Source organism: Daldinia loculata (genome assembly GCF_022478755.1).
Source record: "Daldinia loculata strain CBS 113971 unplaced genomic scaffold F4817scaffold_11, whole genome shotgun sequence".
In the NCBI taxonomy this organism is placed as follows: Eukaryota; Fungi; Ascomycota; class Sordariomycetes; order Xylariales; family Hypoxylaceae; genus Daldinia; species Daldinia loculata.
Genome location: NW_026054865.1, coordinates 303,634 through 324,943, shown reverse-complemented (window position 1 = coordinate 324,943; position 21,310 = coordinate 303,634). Strand labels below are relative to the sequence as shown.

General features: G+C 45.8%; 9 protein-coding genes across 9 annotated transcripts; 5 read left to right on the top strand and 4 right to left on the bottom strand.

Moving 5' to 3' along the window:
- Positions 1-153: 153 nt before the first annotated feature.
- Positions 154-4,959, bottom strand: F4817DRAFT_330668 (uncharacterized protein). The gene is made up of 2 exons (XM_049302423.1): positions 1,738-4,959; positions 154-1,290 (listed from the first exon to the last, which is right to left on the bottom strand). Exons 1-2 carry the CDS (start codon positions 4,217-4,219, stop codon positions 746-748), a joined length of 3,027 nt encoding a protein of 1,008 aa, XP_049161276.1. The 5' UTR covers positions 4,220-4,959; the 3' UTR covers positions 154-745.
- A 906-nt stretch (positions 4,960-5,865) lies between these two features.
- Positions 5,866-7,096, top strand: F4817DRAFT_313683 (uncharacterized protein; the record flags this gene model as incomplete). The annotated part of the gene is made up of 3 exons (XM_049300279.1): positions 5,866-6,010; positions 6,099-6,286; positions 6,341-7,096. 3 exons carry the CDS (start codon positions 5,866-5,868, stop codon positions 7,094-7,096), a joined length of 1,089 nt encoding a protein of 362 aa, XP_049161275.1.
- Positions 7,097-7,279: 183 nt separating this feature from the next.
- F4817DRAFT_24919 (Aldo/keto reductase) lies at positions 7,280-8,620 on the bottom strand. Its single transcript, XM_049299141.1, has 3 exons — positions 8,393-8,620; positions 8,225-8,333; positions 7,280-8,169 (listed from the first exon to the last, which is right to left on the bottom strand). Exons 1-3 carry the CDS (start codon positions 8,522-8,524, stop codon positions 7,463-7,465), a joined length of 948 nt encoding a protein of 315 aa, XP_049161274.1. The 5' UTR covers positions 8,525-8,620; the 3' UTR covers positions 7,280-7,462.
- A 796-nt stretch (positions 8,621-9,416) lies between these two features.
- On the bottom strand, positions 9,417-10,666 carry F4817DRAFT_330660 (uncharacterized protein). The gene is made up of 4 exons (XM_049302422.1): positions 10,519-10,666; positions 10,441-10,460; positions 10,282-10,390; positions 9,417-10,090 (listed from the first exon to the last, which is right to left on the bottom strand). Exons 3-4 carry the CDS (start codon positions 10,378-10,380, stop codon positions 9,815-9,817), a joined length of 375 nt encoding a protein of 124 aa, XP_049161273.1. The 5' UTR covers positions 10,381-10,390; positions 10,441-10,460; positions 10,519-10,666; the 3' UTR covers positions 9,417-9,814.
- Positions 10,667-11,147: 481 nt separating this feature from the next.
- F4817DRAFT_330658 (Metallo-hydrolase/oxidoreductase) lies at positions 11,148-12,955 on the top strand. The gene is made up of 2 exons (XM_049302421.1): positions 11,148-11,514; positions 11,581-12,955. The coding sequence occupies exon 2, from the start codon at positions 11,613-11,615 to the stop codon at positions 12,648-12,650; it is 1,038 nt and encodes a 345-aa protein (XP_049161272.1). The 5' UTR covers positions 11,148-11,514; positions 11,581-11,612; the 3' UTR covers positions 12,651-12,955.
- Positions 12,956-14,021: 1,066 nt separating this feature from the next.
- F4817DRAFT_313680 (uncharacterized protein) lies at positions 14,022-14,466 on the top strand (the record flags this gene model as incomplete). The annotated part of the gene is made up of 2 exons (XM_049300278.1): positions 14,022-14,344; positions 14,397-14,466. 2 exons carry the CDS (start codon positions 14,022-14,024, stop codon positions 14,464-14,466), a joined length of 393 nt encoding a protein of 130 aa, XP_049161271.1.
- A 709-nt stretch (positions 14,467-15,175) lies between these two features.
- F4817DRAFT_357320 (Di-copper centre-containing protein) lies at positions 15,176-16,740 on the top strand (the record flags this gene model as incomplete). Its single annotated transcript, XM_049305906.1, has 6 exons — positions 15,176-15,279; positions 15,344-15,490; positions 15,550-15,799; positions 15,854-16,041; positions 16,119-16,359; positions 16,423-16,740. 6 exons carry the CDS (start codon positions 15,176-15,178, stop codon positions 16,738-16,740), a joined length of 1,248 nt encoding a protein of 415 aa, XP_049161270.1.
- A 665-nt stretch (positions 16,741-17,405) lies between these two features.
- F4817DRAFT_330654 (uncharacterized protein) lies at positions 17,406-18,442 on the bottom strand. Its single transcript, XM_049302420.1, has 2 exons — positions 17,951-18,442; positions 17,406-17,865 (listed from the first exon to the last, which is right to left on the bottom strand). The coding sequence occupies exons 1-2, from the start codon at positions 18,177-18,179 to the stop codon at positions 17,861-17,863; spliced, it is 234 nt and encodes a 77-aa protein (XP_049161269.1). The 5' UTR covers positions 18,180-18,442; the 3' UTR covers positions 17,406-17,860.
- Positions 18,443-18,782: 340 nt separating this feature from the next.
- F4817DRAFT_24841 (Metallo-dependent phosphatase) lies at positions 18,783-21,136 on the top strand. The gene is made up of 2 exons (XM_049299132.1): positions 18,783-19,435; positions 19,516-21,136. Exons 1-2 carry the CDS (start codon positions 19,300-19,302, stop codon positions 20,874-20,876), a joined length of 1,497 nt encoding a protein of 498 aa, XP_049161268.1. The 5' UTR covers positions 18,783-19,299; the 3' UTR covers positions 20,877-21,136.
- Positions 21,137-21,310: the final 174 nt, after the last annotated feature.

Below are 21,310 nucleotides of genomic sequence, written 5' to 3'. Positions count from 1 at the left end.
GTAATAGTTTTTATTCTGTTACACTATTTATGTCTGATAGAGAGTATTTATGTCTGACACCTATTAAACCTAAGCACCCAAATAGCCGTGTATTGGAATTGTCAAGAATGGAAACAAATGAAGTTATACATGGTTCAATATTGCGACTAGGAGTAGTTGAAAATCGGACCGGCCGAGAATTTATTTGTAAGGCTAGTAGTTAGTGACATGTTGTGCAATATGTACCAATACTAATTTGTAAACATGGCTTTAAATATTAATCCTGTTTCCTCTATTTGTTATTGAGGTATGGCCTGCCCGAGCAGAACTATCCTCCCTGTCCGTTGATCGTCTATCTTTACATCTCAAAATCATAAAACGTAGCAGGTCATTAAAGTCTTGATATCATGTCCTATCCATCGTAAACCAATGGCCAATGCCTTTTTCTCTCTAAAGCATAATTCGGCTCCGTCTCCAAGTCGGAGAGATATGCTAGACCGTCGGAATCATTATTAATGTAGATGGCGTTAGAGTTTGCCGTGGTCTCATTTCGTAATGCGGGCCAATCCGCTTCTGCCTCATCAATGTTGTACATTTCCCTCCCATACGTAGGAAATTCGTAAAATAACATAAGAGAAGTGAACGGGGTGACACCTGTTTCCTGATTTAAATGGTGTTTATCTCCCCGAACGCCGGGATGGTGCATATGCAGGGTGACAGGACGGGACGGTCATCGACTATGTCTGATTAGTTGGTTGGTGGCGTATTACTGCTCCATGATCATTTTTCTTAGTGCCCATCGCAAGTCAACCCGGTTCCGATTCCCAGTGTTGCTCCAAGGACTGCACTTTCGGCGCCATCGTAACTCCTCTTCGTGTTGACGCCTAATAAATTCTGGGCCGACATCGAATTCTTCACCTACCAGCCAGTCATCCCTAAGGTCGCTTCCTCGACCATGACCAACGGAGTCCTTATCCTTGTCATCAAGATCAGGAATATCTTTGAAAGGATCGTCGTCATCCATCGCATTAAAACCTTCCATGGGGTCATTAGACATAGAAGGGGTTACGTCTGCTTTCAGCCAGCACATATTCTGCGGATCGAAAACCATGTCACCAACCCGCTTAACACCTTTAGTGGCAGTCATGTTAGTAATGAGTACCGGTCTCGAAGTAGAACCCTCCCTATCGCGCGTTACGTGAGGGGGAAGAGACGTTGTGGGGGACGGGACTGGGACATCGAATGCACTAAGCGCATTGTCGTTTCCCTCCCAACGGAACGTTGTTGGGTTGTATGTCATGCCGTTAACAACTGATATATGTGAGTTAGCGTTGCTTTTATGAGAATGTTTAGATTTCTGCGGGGTAAAGGATATTTGGGGTTTCTGAGACTTCACAGATGCTTGGGGTTTCCAAGGTATTGGGATGATCTTAGCTGGTGATGCCTCCTGACATATTCTGAACTGGTGAGCTTGAGCCTTGAGAAGTGCCTGAGTATTAAGAGATATTGCTAGCTTTTTAGGTGTGGGGGACTTCCCAGCCACTGGTGATCTCTTAGATGCATTGGAGTCCCGGAGTTTTTGGAGCCTCTCGGGGGATTGGGGGATGCGAGATATTGGACGCTTCTGTATCTCTGGCTTGTGTAGCTTTTGAAGACGCTTAGGGGTTTGGGGGATTTGGGACGCTTTATGTACTCGAGCTATCTGATGCTGCTCATGTGTCTTGGCTTGTTGTGAATTTTGGGGTGTAGTAGGCCTACCTTTGGTTTCCTTTGCGGAGTTTAGGTTGGAAATTAAGTGCGGCTTGAGCTGAGGGGTCTTTTGAGACCTCTTAGCCCTAGGTGTATTATAACTGTGTAGCCCAAAACTTCCCCTGGCAGATAGCTGCGCAACCCTCTGATTAGTGACAGGGGCAAGTGGTCCCAAGGCAGGTGCTCGCTGTGCTAAGATCGTCTCTCTGGCAATGCGGCTAGCAGCTGTATCTCGGGCAAAGTGCGGTAAAGAGTCGAGTCTCGCTGGCGAGAAAGGAGATACGGGACTTGGCGTAGTTCGCTCTGGCAAAACGTTCTGGTAAATCTTGTTTCGGATATTCGTTCTATTTCCGCATGCAACTGGCTGCTTAACAAACTTAGATTCGGCCTGCGCTGATGTCGGAAGATCATCAAACGAGTCAAGTTCGTGACCATCACCAAAGCGGCGCACTCGTCGCGGCTTGCTGACCTGCTGCCATATAGGCTCGGCTGACATCTTCTCATTACGTGCCCTTCTTGGGCTTGGTGATCTCGCCGCGGTTCGAGAGAAGGCGCGAGATAGGGGTCGAAGTTCTGGGCCATGATCGGAATCATGACGTCGAAATGGCCGTGTACCCTGCGTACTCTTGGCGCTCACATGTTGCGACTGGGATTGAGATGCACCGGCGGGTAAGAAGGGATTTCTTCTTGCCTGTGCTGCACTACTTTCATAAATGGGACGAGCTCGATCAACTGGAGTCTTCGGTCGTAGGATAGACTGGGGTCTGCCAGACTCGACGCGTGAATCGGTGCGCGAGGGTGGTCGATCAAACCGCGAAGATGCAGGCTTCGCTGGTGCAGCAGCATGACGCAAAGCTGGTAGAGAGCGCTTTAGTCTAAGTAGTTGTGCGCTTGTCGTAGTGGGCTCGTTACGCAAGGCTCCAATAGAAGCCTTTTGGCTCAGTTCTCTTCTTCGTGGCGTAGAAAATTGAGCTGATTGTGCCGAGGAGGGTGTAGTAGGCGTGTGGATGCTTGAGATGGAAGATTGTGAGGAGTGACCAAGACGTGATTGAGATCTTCGAGAAGGTCGTGGGAGTATAGGGCCACCGCTTTCGGATACAGGTTCAAGCGAAGGCTGGGTCTGTGCACGTTCATGGTTACCCATAGGTCGGGGAAGACGGGAGGCAGGTGTCGATGTAACCGGTTTATTGGTGAAGGTTACAGAGATTGATGTCTTCGGTCGTGTAGGACTGACTAGTCGAGTTTCTTTGACCTTGACATTGCGATGTAACGTAGACTTATCGGGGCGGAGCACATCCCCATCACCAAAGTCAAGACCATCCAAGGGATCTTCATTGTCCGCCGTAGATTTAACTGCATTATTAGGTAATGAAACTCGCTTTCCCAACACAGAATTCCCAGGCCGTCCATCTGGGGATTGATCTTGCTTGCGTCGTTTCAGCCGTTCGCTTAGGTCCAAAGGACCATTCGGTAGAAGTAGACCATCGAAAATTTCGTCCTCGCTTTCAGCTGTGATAGAACTAGCGAGACTTGGACTAAGGGCCGATACTGATGAACTGCGGGTTGAAAAGGCATCTCGCTTTGTACCGCCAAATCGAGTTCCTAAGCTACCCTCTCCCCAGTCGAAGTCATCGCTTGTATTCAATGCCGGTGTCTTAGGGATGTCCATCTTTCTGGAAAGCTTCAATAATCCATCTGATGGCAGCTCTAGATCTCCTTCAATGTCCTCATCACCTCGCTTTTTCTGAGGTGAAGGCGTAGGCGGGGTTATCAATGATATAGGTCTAGATTCAAGACGAAGCTTTGGGGCTTTGATAGTTGCGGCTCCGTCGCCGAAGACATCATCGTCGTCATCGTTATCTCGAAATTTGTCCAAGTTGATAGGTGTTGCTAAGGTCTTTGGCGAGATTTGCCCATGTGGCTCCCGGGCAGTAATCGGAGCTTGCTGTTTCGTGGGGCTCGACATGCTCATTTGTCTTATGGACTCGGGGTACGCTTTGCCGTCCTGGGGCTTTAAACGAAGCGGACCAGTAATAGGAAACTCTAAATCGTCACCATAATCTTCTTGGAAAATCTTCTTCATTTTTCTTCCTCCTAGCCGCTTTATGGTACCTCCCATCAAAGCAGACGGCGGTACGTTCGTAGGTATCGGAATTCCCGCATGAGTAGCAGCAGCAATCGCATCCATGGTCGACTTCTCGTCATTGCCGGGTAAATGTAACTGCCTTTCGTCGTTTCCAGGTAGAGACTCTCGATCGGATCGGAAGGATGAGAGGCTATCACGGTGGTGAGATTGCGTATTTGTAGTAGAATTACTTCGGAAGGTGAGATCCTCATTATCAATAACGAAATCATTATCATCATCCCAATCCTCAATCCAGCTCTTTCTTTCGCGAGGCTGCGGCTCCCCAGTTCGTTCTTCCTCAGCTTTCTCGACCGCGTGGAGTCTACCTAGAAGATCCATCTTCTCCCAATCCGGAGGATATGCCATCGTAAACAACAGTCTAGTAGGTTAGGTGAATTTATGATGCACGTCCAAAAGTAATGTGATAGTCGGGGTGGCCAGATTAGAGTGGCCACAGATAGAGGCCAATGTCCGAAAACAATGCTCTTGGTTAGTGGTACTCTGCGGCTAGTCGCATCATTTCGATGTTCTCATTTGATCGATTGTTACGTACTCCGAAACTGCGTACAGAATAGGAGCGCCAACTGAATGAATTTGGAGTTTCCGCGACTGCGACGCCAAGCGCGAAAAGTTGAGTGTGGATAAGTGAGACCAATGGAGTTGGTATGAGCGCAACAATACGAAGTGAAAGTAAAAGTCAAGAGAGGGGAGGTTGGAGGAAGTTGTCGCAAGTTTGGTGCAGGTGTATCAAGTTTACGTTGAGGTTTGTTAGTTAGGTTAACTAACTGTTACCTTAACAACTGTACAGTAAAAGCTTGCCTCAGTGCAGGATTAAAAAAGGTAAATTGAATGTTGCCCGGTCTGCATATTTTCCAATGACGAAATATAGATACAAGAGAGTTTGGGGAAGAGACTAAAGGAAGGTATCTAAGGTATCGAGATAGGCGCGAGAAAGACTGACTTGGTTGAATTCTCATACAAAAACAAGGTGTGGATGCAGGTGTGGATTCACTTGCGTTGGAAGAGAGATGAGAGAAAGTGGATGAAGTGTTGAAATGGGGTAAAGGTCAGTGCGCCCAAATCAAGCCTGGAAAATCTTGAATGGCTGGCTCGTGCTTTTGGATTCCTCTCAGGCTGTTCAGGTACGGAATACAGTTCAGGTACCTCTTTGGATTTCTGGTGGCTGGGGTAAATGCACAGACCATATTTAGGGCTACAGGGTATCAACAACTCGCTTAGCCAATCAAAGTTCTTTTTTTTAGGCGCGACGGCGACGCGCCTTCTGTAAAAACGCGATTTTGACCCCTCATAAGGGTACCTAGGTAGGTACCTACATATGAATTATTACCTCTAAAAGACATGCGTAATGCGCCTAAATGATCACTAAACGAGGATTCAAAATCCAGCAAAAGACACCGAGGATAAAGTATATGTGCGTATATCTTTCCTGTGGTCCTTAGGTAGGTACTAATGTGTCATTCAAATTCGGTGCCGTTTAATGTAAATACTCGGCCATGTACTGAGTACAAGGATACATGTCCCCACCCCCTCAGTGGCACCAATGTCAACTTTTGTACTTCGTACCCATGTAATACAAAATACAATTTCGTCACAACTTCAAGTGTCGTAGGCAGCCAGGCAACTGCCTAATTACTGGGCCACTTAACTAATTCACTTGCTCTTAAGCCTCATACCAAACAAATCAAACGTTCTTTGTAATTCACAAGGCAAGGTCTCCGTCTTCATAAAAACACCTGCTTTAAGAACCTGTCATTTATGCTTGCCTTGATTGCATTATCTTTTCTTTACGGGACCTAGTGAGATGGTGATAGCTCCATCTCTGATTAATACGAACCAGGGACTTAGATATACCCATTTATACTAGGGGTGCACCGGTGCTCTTTCATTAAACCCAGCCACAACAAAGACATCAGAGGCATTGTCAAAGGACATCATCATTTGAATTCTACGACTACATACCAATTGCCTTGACTCATCTCAAAGCTCCCAAAATGGCAGAAGCCTCAATATTACGCTTTCCCATCTCGGGCAAAGAAAGTGACAGATACTTTCTCCTAGCGGTGTCCTCCAATGGATCGCGGTTACTAGATCTCAAGTTGGTTGGGTCAGAAAGCACAGCTGTGTTCACAATGAAATGTGAGTCTTATTTACTTCAACAGATCCATTCGCGAATTTCATACATCATCAAATCTCAAAACGATCGGAAGCTAAAACGGTTTCATAGTACGCCATAAAAGGGTCGGCGATTACAAAGCATCTAGTGGCCCTTGCTCCCATGAAGAGTGGGAAGAGATCCTGGTTTCAACATTTGTCAACCAGCAGCCGGTACCCGACATCGAGATTAGAGCTGACGCTCATTCGGACGGCACCTCGGTCTCTATCTCTTTTCGAAAGAATATCCAGGGTATCACAGTATGCGTACTCTGAGGACACTGCCCAGGATCTATCACTAATTATAATTTACAGCAACGCCTTGGCTCTATTAAGCTAGAAGAAGATGAGAAGACAGAAATTTCCCCTTTCGATTGGTGCATTTCAGCCCTTGGAGCCCGAGAGAAAGTCGCAGAGGATCTGGCCGCTGCTAACCTCAAGATCCAATCCCTCGAGGGCTCCCTTGCTGAGCTTAAAGGTCAATTGGATGAACTTATCAAGGCAAAGGATGAGGATGAGACGCAGTTGCTTGAGAAGTTTCGAGACCTCATAAATGAGAAGAAAGTTAAGATCCGGCAGCAACAGCGTCTACTAGCATCGGCGAGTATTGATCCCGAAAAACTCGCAAACGTCAATGGTTTCCAGATCACGCGGAAGCACGTACCTGAATCATCCCGTGCTTCCAAGCGAAAAGTGAAAGAGGAAGAAGAAAGCAGTGATGACGGATTCGAGAAGATGGATGTCGAAGAGGGTGGTAATGAGAACGCACAGGCAGACGTTGAGGAGGACCGTGGGGATACTACAGCAGGCGAGACGGCAAGTGGAGCAGATACAGACGAAGAGCCAGTACCCCCACCAGTCAAATCCCAGAGGAATCGGGCTACTGTACCGACACGCAACACTCGTGCGTCAACGTCAGTGGAAGGAAACTCTCAATCTGAGGCTTCACAGGAGGAGAGCAAGCCACTTCCGCCACCGCGAAGTTTACCGTTTATGAAAAACAAGAAGCCTGCAGCTCCAGCACAGAAGCCAGTTGACGACGAAGAAACGGAGTCTGATGATGAATTATAACCGTACGACATTTAGGATCATGAGACCACACATTCACGAGCGATTTTAATAGTTGTTTTAAGAACCTCAATTGTGTACATCTCGTTGCTTCTATGCCGCCTAATGGTAGCACGGAATGGTCAGAATAGTGCGTTTGCAGTATTGGATCTAGCATGGGTAACTACATCAATTTTGATGTAGTGGCAAGAGTGCCTATATTGCTAAGCTAGTGTTCCCATCGAGATTTAACACGACGTTACTTGATTATATCAAAACCCCCCTATCCGAACCTCAAATTTACTAGACGCCTTAATGTCGTGCTACGGAGGCACATTTTTACTTATCGAAATCAAAAACCCTCTAACCTAACCAGATATGCCCCAAGACTTAACGCCTATCTTCGGGGGCAAAGATATCGTTGAAGAACCCTCGGAAGTGTTTCCTCTTCCCAAGTTCTGTGATCTCCGCGATCTCGCTAGCCGTGAGCTTGAATGTGGGTAGCTTCCTTCTTAAGCTATACAGGCGCTCTTCGCTGCCGCTGGTCGTAACGACCGCAATGCCCTGATCTATGGCCCACCGAAGCGCGATTTCCGCCTCTGAGACGCCGTACTTCTTGGCAAGCGAAGCGTAGATACCGTCAACGGGACCGGGGCGCGCCTTTGTAAGCGCTGTAAGCGGCGAGTACCCCGCAGTCGCGATGTTGTTCTGGCGTTGGAAGTCGATGAGGTTTCCGTGCTGTAGGTACGGGTGGTACTCAATCTGGTTGACGGCAGGCTTAACCTTAGCTGTCTTGAGGATCGTCTGCAAGTGGTCTTGCAGGAAGTTGGAGACACCGATGGACCGTGCCTTGCCGCTCTCCCGGATGGCCTCGACTTCGGCCCAGATCTGCTGCAGACGATCGGGAGTATCGGCGATCTGCGGCCAACCCACCAGGTACAAGTCTACGTAATCGACACCGAGTCGCTCAAGCGAGGCCTCGAAAGCTGCCTTTACGGTTGTTGCTACCGTCCACACCTTGGTGGTAATGAAGAGTTGCGAGCGCGGTACTCCGGAATTCCTGATGGCTATGCCGAGTCCCTTCTCATTACCGTACGCTATAATTCTTTATTAGAAAACTGTTGATATCAAGGGGAGTTTATGTTGCCTCACCTTCTGCAGCATCCAAGTGGTTGAAACCGCTCCTGATTCCCCTGAGTGCGGAGTTCACAATATGCTCCGTGTCGCCTTGGCTGAAGGCCATACCCAGGCCATATGCAACCTACATCCCGAAGTATGAGTATAGTGTTATTCGTTCGAGGGTCTGAATTAGAAACTCACCATAGGCATCTCGTTCCCATCATTCAATTTCAGGGTCGGGATAGCCGAATCAGAAGAGGGAGCTTGCTTCGATCCGACACCAGAGGCATCGGATCGGAATCTTGCGTCGTTGGAATCGATTTGTGTATACATGATGTGATCCTACAATACCAGACAAAGTGTAAAGTTGGAATGATGATTCGACATTTTGGCGGGCGGTCATGAAGCCATTTATAGAGGATGGATCTTCGTTAGCTACACCTACAGTGTAGATAAAATGATTGATATTCGTATAATCAGTGAGTGGCTAAGTCGGATCAGCTGTTGTTTACGAACATAATGGGATCAGTCTCCATCACAGCGTCGTAGTGAGTGGAGCGGACCCTGCAGCGGAATTAACAGTTGCATCCTATTTGAACGATGGTAGGGGCCAGACACGTAAGAGCGAGATTGAGTTTCTGATTGTACCATTGTTGGATGCTGCCAGCGAATTGTATGCCCAAATGCCATTTATTGGGCATCTAAGGCTGTAGCTAATTCCACTCTGGGACATCGTAAAAATAATAAGGCTAACACAACGTCAACATATGAATGTACATCATCTATTGGCTAACCAATGTTAGCCTATCCTCTCAGAACCATGGAAAAGTCAACCGGAACTAAAGATTGAAACTCGCCAATGATGCACCTCAACGCTGTTTAGTCTAGGGCTAGACTATTCAGTTCCCTCCAACAGGACTTGCTGTCCACGCTACTGCAGGTTCTATTAGTTGCCAACAAAGCGCAGGAGCCCTAAAAGAGACTCATTGGCAATTGAAATACATACGTGTATGCATTACAAAACTTGGTAGCGCTTTATTTCTATGGGGATAACTTGAAAATTGCATCAACATATATTGATATGCAGTCTATTACGTTGTCCTGGTACCCTACTGGGTTTCATATAGTATCAGCACTAGTAAAAGACTAGAGGATGTACAACGTACGTAATCTACTCGTTAGATTAGACTTGATAAGTCTAAACATTCATCGACATTTATCCCTTAGGTAATTTGCCACATGATAGTCAGTCGTCTGCGAATCTCCTTGCTGTTACGTGAATAGGAATCATAATAGGGGTATCAATAGCGAATAGGCGTAGGAATACTAGAAAGCAGGCAACAAGGAAGCTGGCAGTAAATTCAAAAGAAAAGCTGTTAGAAATATCTCAGCATCGTTCAGTGAGCCTTCTAGAAATATAAGAGGACTCACGCCCAGATAGCAACATACTCAATTGCAAACGAAATATCCTCGGTATGGATTAACTGGACGCTATAATAAAAGCGCAAAATCGTCGCGATGAGCGCAAGTATCTCTCTTATTAGTAATTCCATTTCATAACTCAAGTAGAAGCCATAGATATTTGACAAGATACCAACTGCAAATATTGCAGTAACTCCAATCTTAGTCTGAAATATTGTTTTTAGTCTCCAGATGATAACAATGGGAAGAGCAAGGATAGCCAAGTCGGATATCAAGTTGATCGCGCCAGCAGCTGTGAAGGTTAAAAGTGTGTTTATACACCTGCCGTCGATGTTCGGGTTCGAGATTTTGCTCGGGGAACGTATGCGAATATAAACAAGAAGGTAGGTATAAAAAAAGGAGGTTTGCCCATGTCAAAGCCCAGACAACTTTATAAGTGATGTGATCACGTCGATGAGCGAAGAATATTGCCTCTATCTGTCGAAGTATAGCATATTTCGTGAGAAATGTAATTAGATTATGGAGAATTTCGAGAACGTTAATAAGCTTTAAGGGTATTTTTATGTTAGTTGCTAACTGTCACCAAAATTCTCCCATCGGTTATTTTGAGGGTAATCTTGAAGATGAAACGGTGAAAATATAGTCTTTAAATCAATGCTACTGCTCACCTTCAATAGCTTTAACATATTTGCTAGGGGAACATTCCATTGGTATCTTCCTTGGCCATGTTTCCCGGTATATATGCCAACGGCAATAAGTACTGCCATGCATGCTTACCTAGGGATGTCAGCAAGTCTCCATCGTCAAAATGCAATGGATATCCGGACCAAAGAGAGCAATAGAGAATCTAGGGCGGGATATTAGTCTTGAACTTCCACGGAAGAACCCCGACCTAGTTTGCTTACAATCAGTCAGATCAAACTGCTTCACAAGTACTATAGCCACGCAAGTCTTTCGTAGTGTGATATCATTAAGTAGAGATTATATTAATGTCTCGCACGCTAACAAAATCCGGTACGCAAACTTTCAGGTACCAAGTAGGCGACGCTATTCTTAATTGTACAAATTCATCCCTTATTAGTATCCTCTTCGTTTCATGGGAAGAGCGTTTTTTAATGCACTTCGGGACAGTTTCTCGTATGGGTGGAATACGCTTTCTGGGCACATGCAAGCGGCGGGCTTAAATCCAGTGATAAAGGACATTGTGAGTTCGGACAGGGTGCCTGAGACAAGGAGAAAGTCTACTTTCAACGCCATGCAAGCTCCGTTCAAGTGGGCACGCTTAATGGCTGAGCGAGGAGCTCCAAATGCAATGACACCCCAGGAGATAGATCTTCTGGAGAGGAAAGCATTGGAGGAAGTCATGTCAGGAAGCTATGTTAGATACGATATCTACGTGATATGTGGCCGGAAGCCACTGTTGTAAGGTGGTGTCAGGTCCCGGTAACATGGTCATAAAGGGATAATAGTTTGGGTACTTAACCTAGGCAGATCAATTATATCTACCTCTTTAGATAGTCAATAGGGAGTTCCGCAGATATGAATATAATTTAAGCGTTAGATTGTATAGAAATCATATATATTTCCTTTCTTTCTTCCAACTATGTCAGTTCACCTTCTTTGGTAATAGCTATTAAGTAGACGGCGACTAAATCTTACGTCGGTAACTCCAGAGTGTCTGACGCCAGCCGATTCTAACGGCGTTTCCTATATGTGGTTAGGACTAATTCTATGTTTAACTTGTTAATGAGCGGTTTCTCTAGGCCGTCAATCCTTGAGATCCCTTGGCTAATCGGCGAACATCATGCCCCACGATTTACACCCAAATAAGCCTGTAGTGGCGTTAGTCTCAAATATATATATATATATATATATATAATGACCTGCTTCTCGATAGCCATGTAAGTTTTCAATAATGATACAGAGCATACTAAGTCACTACTTAGCTCATTAACTTATATAAATAGCCGAAAATAACGAGACAATCACTTCTCTCAATATGGTTGCATCCACGATCCCAACGCTCGCTGAGGTAGATAGCTTGACGATCCAGGCAATAATCAACGATGAAATTGATCAGATTTCTCCGTCACCGCACCCTGCCGTCAAACACCCTCAATCATTCCTAGGAGCTCCGTTGCGGCCCCTCCCAACGGACGTGCAGCGGGGTGGCGCCAAGCTGCAAATGCGAATGGACACCCTCTGCTGTGGCGCTCACGGATTGTCACTTTTAATAACAGTGACCAAGGACGGCAAGTCCCATAGTCTCCTATTCGACACCGGCCCAGAGGAAGCCGTGTGGGAAAGCAATGTGACGAGACTAGGCTTAGACCCAAGCACAATCGAACGAATCGTACTGTCGCATTGGCATCGCGATCACTCAGGCGGAATGGCCACTGCAATCCGGATGATCGAAGCAGCCAAGACGGGCTCGGATCATACTGAAAAAGTTGTAGTGGATCTGCACCCTGATCGTCCCGAATTCCGAGGCGTCATGGCCCATGAGCCAATCTCACTCGAGCCCGATCCAAGCTTTGCCGAGATCGAAGAGGCGGGCGCCACGGTGTTTAAGAGCGACGAGGCCCATACGGTGCTAGACGACACGTTCTTAATCTCGGGGTCTATTCCGAGGCTCACCTCTTATGAAGGTGGCATTCCTAACGGCATCCGCTTCAATTCGGCAGGCCAATGGGAGAAAGACGAGCTTATCATGGACGAGCGATTAGTCATGTGTAACTTGAAGGGCCGAGGGCTAGTCGTCTTCACTGGGTGCAGCCACGCTGGCGTAGTAAATGTTTCGCGCCATGCAATCGAACTTGGAGGTGGCGTTCCTTTGTACACCGTCGTAGGTGGCTACCACTTAGCTGACGGTAGCCCAGAAACGCTACAGAAGTCGCTCGAGGACCTAAAGGCTCTAGAGCCAAAGGTTTTGATGCCTGGCCATTGCACGGGTTGGAGATTCAAAGTTGAAATCGAAAAGGAGATGCCGGGATGCATGGCCCCTATTTTTGGCGGCACGAAATATGAACTTGTTTGAGAGAGGAGAGCATAAATACCTATGTTGATGAAACTACTCCGCCACTCTCATGGCACTGTGTATGCAGGAACAGTGCTTTTGTATGAGGACCAGAATTGGGTAAATCTGTTTGTGTATTATTGCGCCACCAACATGCTTCTTCCCCATGATCGGAGAAACGGGGTTAACAATCTTCGTTATTAAGGTACCTAATATTTCGATATGGTTACCTGCACAAGACAAAAGGATTGTGAGACTCTTTTAAGGAGGTTTACTAGAAGATGTACTTTAACGATTGAGTTGAATAGACCTGAGTTCTTTTTTCCCCTTAACTAAAGGAGTTATCCTCGTCTAAATACCAGTCAACTCATTCTAGTACCTACAAGCTTAAGCCAACTAAGAGACGTAAAACGCTTTAACTAGTATTTTTAAAGAAACAACCAAAACCTACTGGGTTAATAGGTGGATAGGTATTTTAGTAACAAAACATAGAATCGAACCCGGTCTGACTTCAAATTTCAGAATTTTCAAAATAAGAAGGTTGGTTTAACTAACCTTAGTTCCACTTCCTTGAAGACGATCCCCCACATTTACATTCGATCATATACGCGGTTACTCAATTAAAGCTTCTCGATCAAGATCTATCAGGACATGCCGAGGCAAGAGAAACAAGCAACGACGGAACCGTTTGTTTTTCTTTTACGGTACGCCTTCTAGTTTCCGCATTGTCCCTACTTCAGTTGGCGATATGTCAGAGATTATCAACTGCTATCTAGCAAGGTTTATAATCAAGAACCTAGATTAATAATTATGTGCAGATTGCAATATTGGAGTTTTTTATGCTATCGTAAAGATACCCAATTATTTGCTATTTAGGATTCTTCCTTCAAGAAAAATATTTTGGAACTAGAAATAAAGAAGTAGGGGGGTTAGTAACGTTAATCTTACTTGCCGGTCTAAGTTTAAGACACTGCTTTCGAAAGGGCTACACTCCACATTGAAGATGTACGAATGTCAAATTAGTAAAAGTATAAGAGGCAACCAGGTATATAGATCTCCCCCCTGTATTTTCTGGGGGTGCCAACATCTGATAACTGTCTTTTAACTTGCCCTGTTTACTCTACCTAGTAGTACCTGGTCCACAAGACTTCTCACTTTAGAAGTTGCATATTCACCGAACAAGACGTGAAAAAAAAAGGCAGGTGGTAGCTGTAGCGGCATCCTCCCGAAATTCCTCTTATGTGGTCTACCTAACACGGATTTGAATCGCCATAAGGATAAGGAGAGGAGTTTAAATAGAGAAGAAGCAACTCTCAATCTCTTCTCAAGCTACTATCACCAGGCCACAGTCATCTCGTCCTCTTTATACTTCGTCTTAACAATATCATCACCATGTCTTCTTTCAAAACCCTCGCCGCATTGCTTTTCCTCGCTACAGGAACCCTCGCCAGTCCTGTCCAGTCTGAAGACATCAGCCTTGTGCCCCGACAACAATGCAGCGGCACCGTAGGAACCATATACGCTGGCACCGCGTGCTTTAACGTTTCCGGGGAGAGGATTGAAGTATGTGCAAGCAGCGTTACATGTCAAAACACGGACGATAAGACCGGAACAATCGGTATCGGGTCGATCGAGCTTTCAAGTAACGCCTGCGAGATTAAGATTTTCAGCGAGCCTGACTGCGGAAACGCAGGTGCACCATATACCATCTCACGGTATGTCAAGATTTATACACTTCGTGCTATTCTAGGCTAACTATAGTAATAGTGGCAACAATCCTGGCAACTGTTACGCAACCCCTTTCCGAGGACACTCGTTCTCTGTGGACTGTTCTTAGAACATGGAAACTTTGAATTTTGGAATAGCTCTTTGTATGTGTAGCTTGCTACATTGTATCGTCCCTCTAGCTGTACGTTTTTCATGTTCTAAGTACACTAGCAAGTAAGAGATATATAGCATTATATTAGCAATAGTTATCTGGGTAGTCCAAGTTTATATGATACTACTAAGCCCCTACATCGCAAGAAAACAAAATGAAACTTATTAACTATTACCTTTAAAATGACATCACTAGACATTGTTACCATATCTTATGAATGGCAGTTTTACGTAGTATGATATTGCAGAAAACCCCTTACCCAGCGGATAAAGTTATGGGGGGCTGAATATTTCATGTTGTACTTGGGTATAGGGGAGCTCTATCAATTGCCTTCGCGAATGCTCTACAGTCCGCAAAATCTATCAATTGCCTTCGCGAATGCTCTACAGTCCGCAAAAAAGAATGATCGCCACATCCTCTGCCGAATATTCATCAAAGCCTAAATATAATGAGTATAATTATCATTGGTCGAGTAGATGAAATCTGCCTCATTGCAGCTTTGCTGCAAGTGCCGTGCGGAGGTGCAAGGTTCACCCCCAGGTTCTTTGATTGAGCCGCCGGGGGGAATGTGGGCTATATATAACTCTTAAGAAGGGCCCCAGTTCCAGGTTTACTGCAGTTGGTTTCTGATATCGAACTTAATCTTGGAATAGGTCGCTGTGTTAACATGCGGACTATCTGGAGTACTCTCCTGCTGCCCTCCCTCCTCAGTGGAGTTCAAGGAGCGGCAGTAAAGGTGCCTCGCAGTGAATATTCATCGAAGATAGAAGTGTAAGTTGCGACACTACTCTTCAGTCTCTTACATTGATTAAGCTAACTAAGGGAATTCGTCTAGGATTCGCAATCCTAACTACCCGCTTGATGCCGTCGATAAGCTAGAAGAGGCTACCATGCCTAAGGTTGAAGCATGGCTAGCTAAGAAGATCGCAGCGGAGACGAACAACAACTGTACGCTAGAAAACGCGATCGTACGGAGGGAATGGTCCGTCCTCTATTTTTAACGCCCGCGAAAGCCGTTTGTAATACTAACATGGTCAACAGGAGCGACCTTCCCGAGGAATCAAGACAGGAATATGTCGCCGCCGTCAAGTGCTTGATGAAATTGCCTCCTACAGTGGACAAGGAGAGGTTCCCTGGAGCCTTAAGTCGATACGATGATTTCGTCGCGTATCATATGACACACGCCATGCAGCTTCACGACAACCTGCACCTGTTTGGCGCACACAAGTACTATGTCTGGCTCTTTGAGAAAGCGCTTCGCGAGGAATGTAACTATACCGGTTACCAGCCTGTAAGTCAGCCCCAACACATCAAGTCGTTGAAGTATTGTTGCTGATTATATTAGTACATGAACTATGACCGCTACTCGGAAGACCCGCTCAATTCTCCCTTACTCAATGGTAACGCATCTAGTTTAGGAGGCAACGGTGTTCTAGAGCCTACGTACAAGGGCATTTCGCAGCCCGGACGTACCCCCAACATCATCAAGTCGGGAGGTGGCGGAGGCTGTGTCACTGAAGGGCCTTTCTCAGAGTTCGTTCTCTATTTACCTTCTTAATAGTCCCATACCATTTTCACCTAGAACACGTAGATTACTAACATAACAACAGCATGGTCGTTAGCCTTGGCCCTACCTCGATGACAACAGCCACCGGTATTGCCAAGAACCCAAGAGCCGACGGCACCGGCTCGAACCCGCGCTGCCTGCGCCGCGATGTGAACCGCAATGCGGCCATGGGAGCCAAAGCCGACCGTGCTTTCCATCTAATCAATGAAAACAAGGAAATGGATGGCTTCTATAACGAGCTTCTAGGAACCCCACCACCGAAGAACGACCCCTATCCCTGGGGTGTAAGTTTTCCACTTCTAGACAATCACGGGCAGTGAAAGATCGGAACTAACTTTTGAGAATAGATTCACACGGCTGGCCACTATATCGCTGCTGTGGACCCGGGTGGTGATCCCTTCACCTCGCCCGGTGACCCGCTCTTCTACTTCCACCACACCGCACTCGACCGTCTATGGTGGATCTGGCAGATGCAGGACCCGGAGAAGCGTCTCAACGCTGTCCCGTCTGGAAACATGTCCATGCCGATGCGCAAGAACCGACGAGCGGACGACCCTATGGAGACTGTGGTTGATATGGAATGGCTTGGGCCCCCTATTAAGCTTGGAGAGACGCATGACCAACTCGGCGGATATGATGGTGCTTTCTGCTATGTCTATGTTTAGTTCTAGTGATAGTACAAGTGGATGTGCTGTGTGTCCGGAGGCAACTTGACGTTTTGCTTTGATTGTTTAAATAGTTGCAAATAGGTACCTATCGTTAGCATGGAACGGATATGGATATGTTGAAACCCGCTGCATTATATGGAGTACTCTGACAATCCCAAAGTTGCCCCGGTCCTACAGCCCAAACGCTAACCCAAGATGGTAAAGCCTACTGTCCGGATTCGCTCTAGCGCCCTTTGGGCTCAACTTTCAAAATAAAATAAAATAATTGATTTTTAATTGATTACTAATCGATCCTCAATCGATTATAGATTAATTCGAAATTAATTATTTTATTTTATTTTTTATTTTTTATTTTTTATTTTTTTAAATTTTTTTCTAAGTACGGCGGATTACACAGACCAGGTCACGTGCTGATAGGTAGATAGCAGATTAGATAACCAAATACGTGAAGCTATTCGCACTTTGCACTACATATACTTATACCTATACACATGCAATCATTCGGCCCTGGCTAATTACCCCCTGTTTCGTGATTATTTCGTTGATAAATTTCTTATATTTTGACAACTGAATGAGTTGAATTGAATCGTTAGATTAGTCGAGTGTGGGACTCTTAAATTTAACCAATCAAATCTGATCAATTAGTTGTGGCCCGTATCTTACTATATTAAGTTAGCGTTTGGGCTGTAGGACCAGGGTAACTTTGGGATTGTCTGTAGACTCCATTATATGGTATTAACCACTGAATCCTGTATAAACCATTGCTCTATTAATCACTATGTTGGTTTACTTTATTGATGCTCTAATTGGTACCAGTACGCAGGCACTCCTAGGCTCTGCTTCCGCCCAATAACGCTGTTTAGTACATGCCATCTATTGCGCAGATGAGCCATAGTGTAGCAGCAGACACATATAAACATCGAGAGCTGTAGCCTTGTCCCCCCTTAAGGATCAGGATCAGGATAATAAGTGGGCGATTTCTCATCCCAAGGTGTTTGCCCCAGTGCCTATCTGACAAGAGCCTGACCGCCACGTCCTCGTTAGTCCAATACAAGAAATTTTTCGTCTCATCATCTTTAGCTACATAGCTACACTTGCCGTGATCTTGACAAGGAAATTAACCTAGATAATATAAGCATGACAATCAGGACTAGTCTCGTCAAGATCTGAAGAGACCGTCGGGTGTAGGTAGATTCGGTGTACTTACACTGAGATTGAACCCACTCGGTCCAGTAATTATTAAATAGGGGTAGGTCGGTGGACCATGGATCTAGACCCGGAATCCCCTTTCCAACAGATAGGCGTTGTGACTCGACGGCGAAGTCAGCAAGCTTGTCATTCTGATCGGTAAACTCATTGATAGAGCTGTCGCCAAGGTTCTGCTTCACTATCGGTAAGGGGGTGGGATTTCTTCTTTTGAGCTTCAATCTAGGCATTAATTTTCTCAGACGACATCCACAATCATAATGAAGAATACCTAAAGGCTAAGAGACACCTAACGTAAGCCGAGTGGGCAGGCATTTAGGCAAGATTGTACTTAGGTATTCTTGGTGAGGCCCGTGGGATTAGTGGATCATAAGTTACTCCTCTTTAAAATATCCGCGAGCGCAACGAAATCGTAATATATACAATGATCATTGGCGCATATCAGATCTCTATTAGCCTACCCGTGGTATGTTCCCCAGCGATCTACACTTCCTACACTGCGCCACATACCTACATCGGCATAGTACAGATCATGAAGATCAACCAATTGCCTACTTTTCAGCTCGTATATATTACATACCCTCCCATAACTGCGAGTTAAAATTCGAAGAGATCGATATATCAACTTTGACCTTTCCGTTCAATTCAAGGACCCTCTTGTCATATAGTAAAGCTTGGCAATTAATCCGTATTTCCTCAAAGCCGTTCGACATCATTCGTGCTCAGTCTTGTGTTTCTTAATTAATCTTGAGTCTTACCTCAACAAATGAATTCAAGCTTAAAGTATACTTACATATCTAAGTGATTTTAAGGTAAGAATAAAGTAACTAGTACCAATAGTCTCAATTCTCGATTGAATTATTACTCTAGATTCTTAAGTGACGCGTAATGTCTCTAGCGTCGCATTTGGTTCCTCTCAGTGATCCTCTATCCTAGACCTTTGTAGCCCATCAATTAGAACCTAATGCAAACCACAAAGATTTACGGCCAATATAATTTAGGTATAGTAAAATTCTACGAAGAGAAGGGCCTTCTTATACAGGTAATTACTCCGGCATTTTCATGCCGGAGACAGCATCTACCTTGTTCCCGGAGCCACCATGGTGCCCATATCCGAACAGTTGAGCCGTGTTATCGACCAATCGTCTGCCCCATGGGTTGCAGACGCAACCCCCTTCTACAGCGTTATTTCAAGATGCAGCTAACACTGCAAGTGGCTCCATACCGGTCAACCATATAGAGCGGGCGCATTATAAATACTTTTAATACCTTCAGGTTGTCGGGTTCCTAGGTCAAGGTGTAGGCCTCAGTTTTGCTTGAGCTTTCTTGCCGTTGCAGGAGCTTCACATAATGGTGAACTTATTCGCGCTTTCACAGAGGCTACCTCTCTTAGCCTCCTGTGTTATTGCTGCAGCTAGCTTCCCGTCGATACCTTCTGACTTGACAACTCCGTTCCAGCAACGTCTTGCCATCAACGGCCCTAATGGTGAGTCCGTGACAGTATTAGCTGCGCGCTACTCTTGGGAAGCCCCTTCGTGTTCTACTAATTAATACTATACCCTCTAGCCATCTCTGTGGGCTGGAACACATACCAGAAGATAGACAAGCCTTGTGTCCAATATGGCACCTCTAGCAACACACTCACTTCTCAGGCTTGCTCGACTAACTCGGTCACTTATGCAAGCTCACGGACGTATGCCAACGTGGTAATACTTACAGGATTGTCGCCTGCCACTACATACTATTACAAGATAGTATCGACGAACTCTAGTGTCGAACATTTCTTTAGCCCGCGGATAGCCGGCGATACGACCCCCTTTGCTATGAACGCCGTAATAGATCTAGGTGTCTATGGTGCAGATGGATACACCATTCAAATGGATGAGGCCAAGCGGGATACAATTCCGCATATTGACCCATCATTGAATCATACAACTATTAACCAACTGGCTAATACGGTCGATGATTACGAATTCATCGTCCACCCTGGAGACTTCGCATATGCTGATGACTGGATATTAAAACCTAAGAATCTCTTGAATGGCGAAGAAGCCTTTCAGGCTATCCTAGAACAGTTTTACGATCAACTGTCCCCGATATCTGGCCGTAAAGCCTACATGGCCAGCCCTGGGAATCACGAAGCCGCCTGTCAAGAAATCCCCTATACGACGGGATTATGTCCTGCAGGGCAGAAGAACTTCACCGACTTCATGAACCGATTTGGGGATACAATGGCAACCGCGTTCCCGTCAACCTCCGCTACTGAAGCTGCTAAGATCAACGCCAATAAGGCACAGCTGCTGGCAAACCCGCCTTTCTGGTATTCGTTCGAGTATGGCATGCTCCACTTTGTCATGCTCAACACCGAGACGGATTTTGACGACGCGCCAGACGGAAAGGGGGGTTCCGCGAACCTTAACAGCGGCCCCTTCGGTGCCCCCGACCAACAGCTTCAGTTTCTCGAGGCGGACCTCGCCTCTGTAGACCGCACCGTAACACCTTGGCTCGTTATCGGAGGTCATCGGCCGTGGTACACTACCGGAGGTGACGGCTGCACGCCGTGCCAAACCGCATTTGAGCCGCTACTCTATAAGTACGGCGTTGATTTAGCTATATTCGGCCATGTTCACAACTCTCAGCGTTTCCAGCCCGCCTACAATAATACCGCAGACCCCAAAGGCATGAATGATCCTGCAGCACCCATGTACATCGTGGCGGGTGGCGCGGGAAATATCGAGGGTCTCAGCGCAGTGGGAAGCAATGTCTCGTTCAACTCTTTTGCCTATGCCGATGATTTCAGCTATGCTAAGATAAGCTTTTTGGATGTTAATAACCTTCAGGTCGACTTCATCAAGTCTGATACTGGTGAGGTGCTGGATACTTCTGTTTTGCATAAGTCGCACAAACAGCAATTCGTTGTCCAATGAGTGCGATGTAATTTATACAACGCCCAATTGGATGACATTCCCATCCACCGAGTTACCAAATGTGCCTGTCTGCCTGTGAGCATCATCTACTAAGTTGTTACAACGGCTTATGCAAGGGAATATCCCGATTCTAAAGACTTCGAGAACTATACACTTATCAAACTAACTATTTCGTCCCTTTCCAACCAAGCCTTGCCTATGAAATAAATCGGCTAGAAAAGAGGTTTAAAATATAATACCCTAATGAGGATTATTCGTTACCTATCTTCAGGTCTACACTAAGTCACCATGCGCCTTCCGAGTGTAGGCGACCTTGAGAGCCTTGAACGATGAAGCCTATCTAGCCTGCATAGCGTTATTAAGTCTACCATCAATCATTCCCAGCCAGCGTATCAATGTGACCATGTGAACGCTATGTGGTCAAACCTAGATTG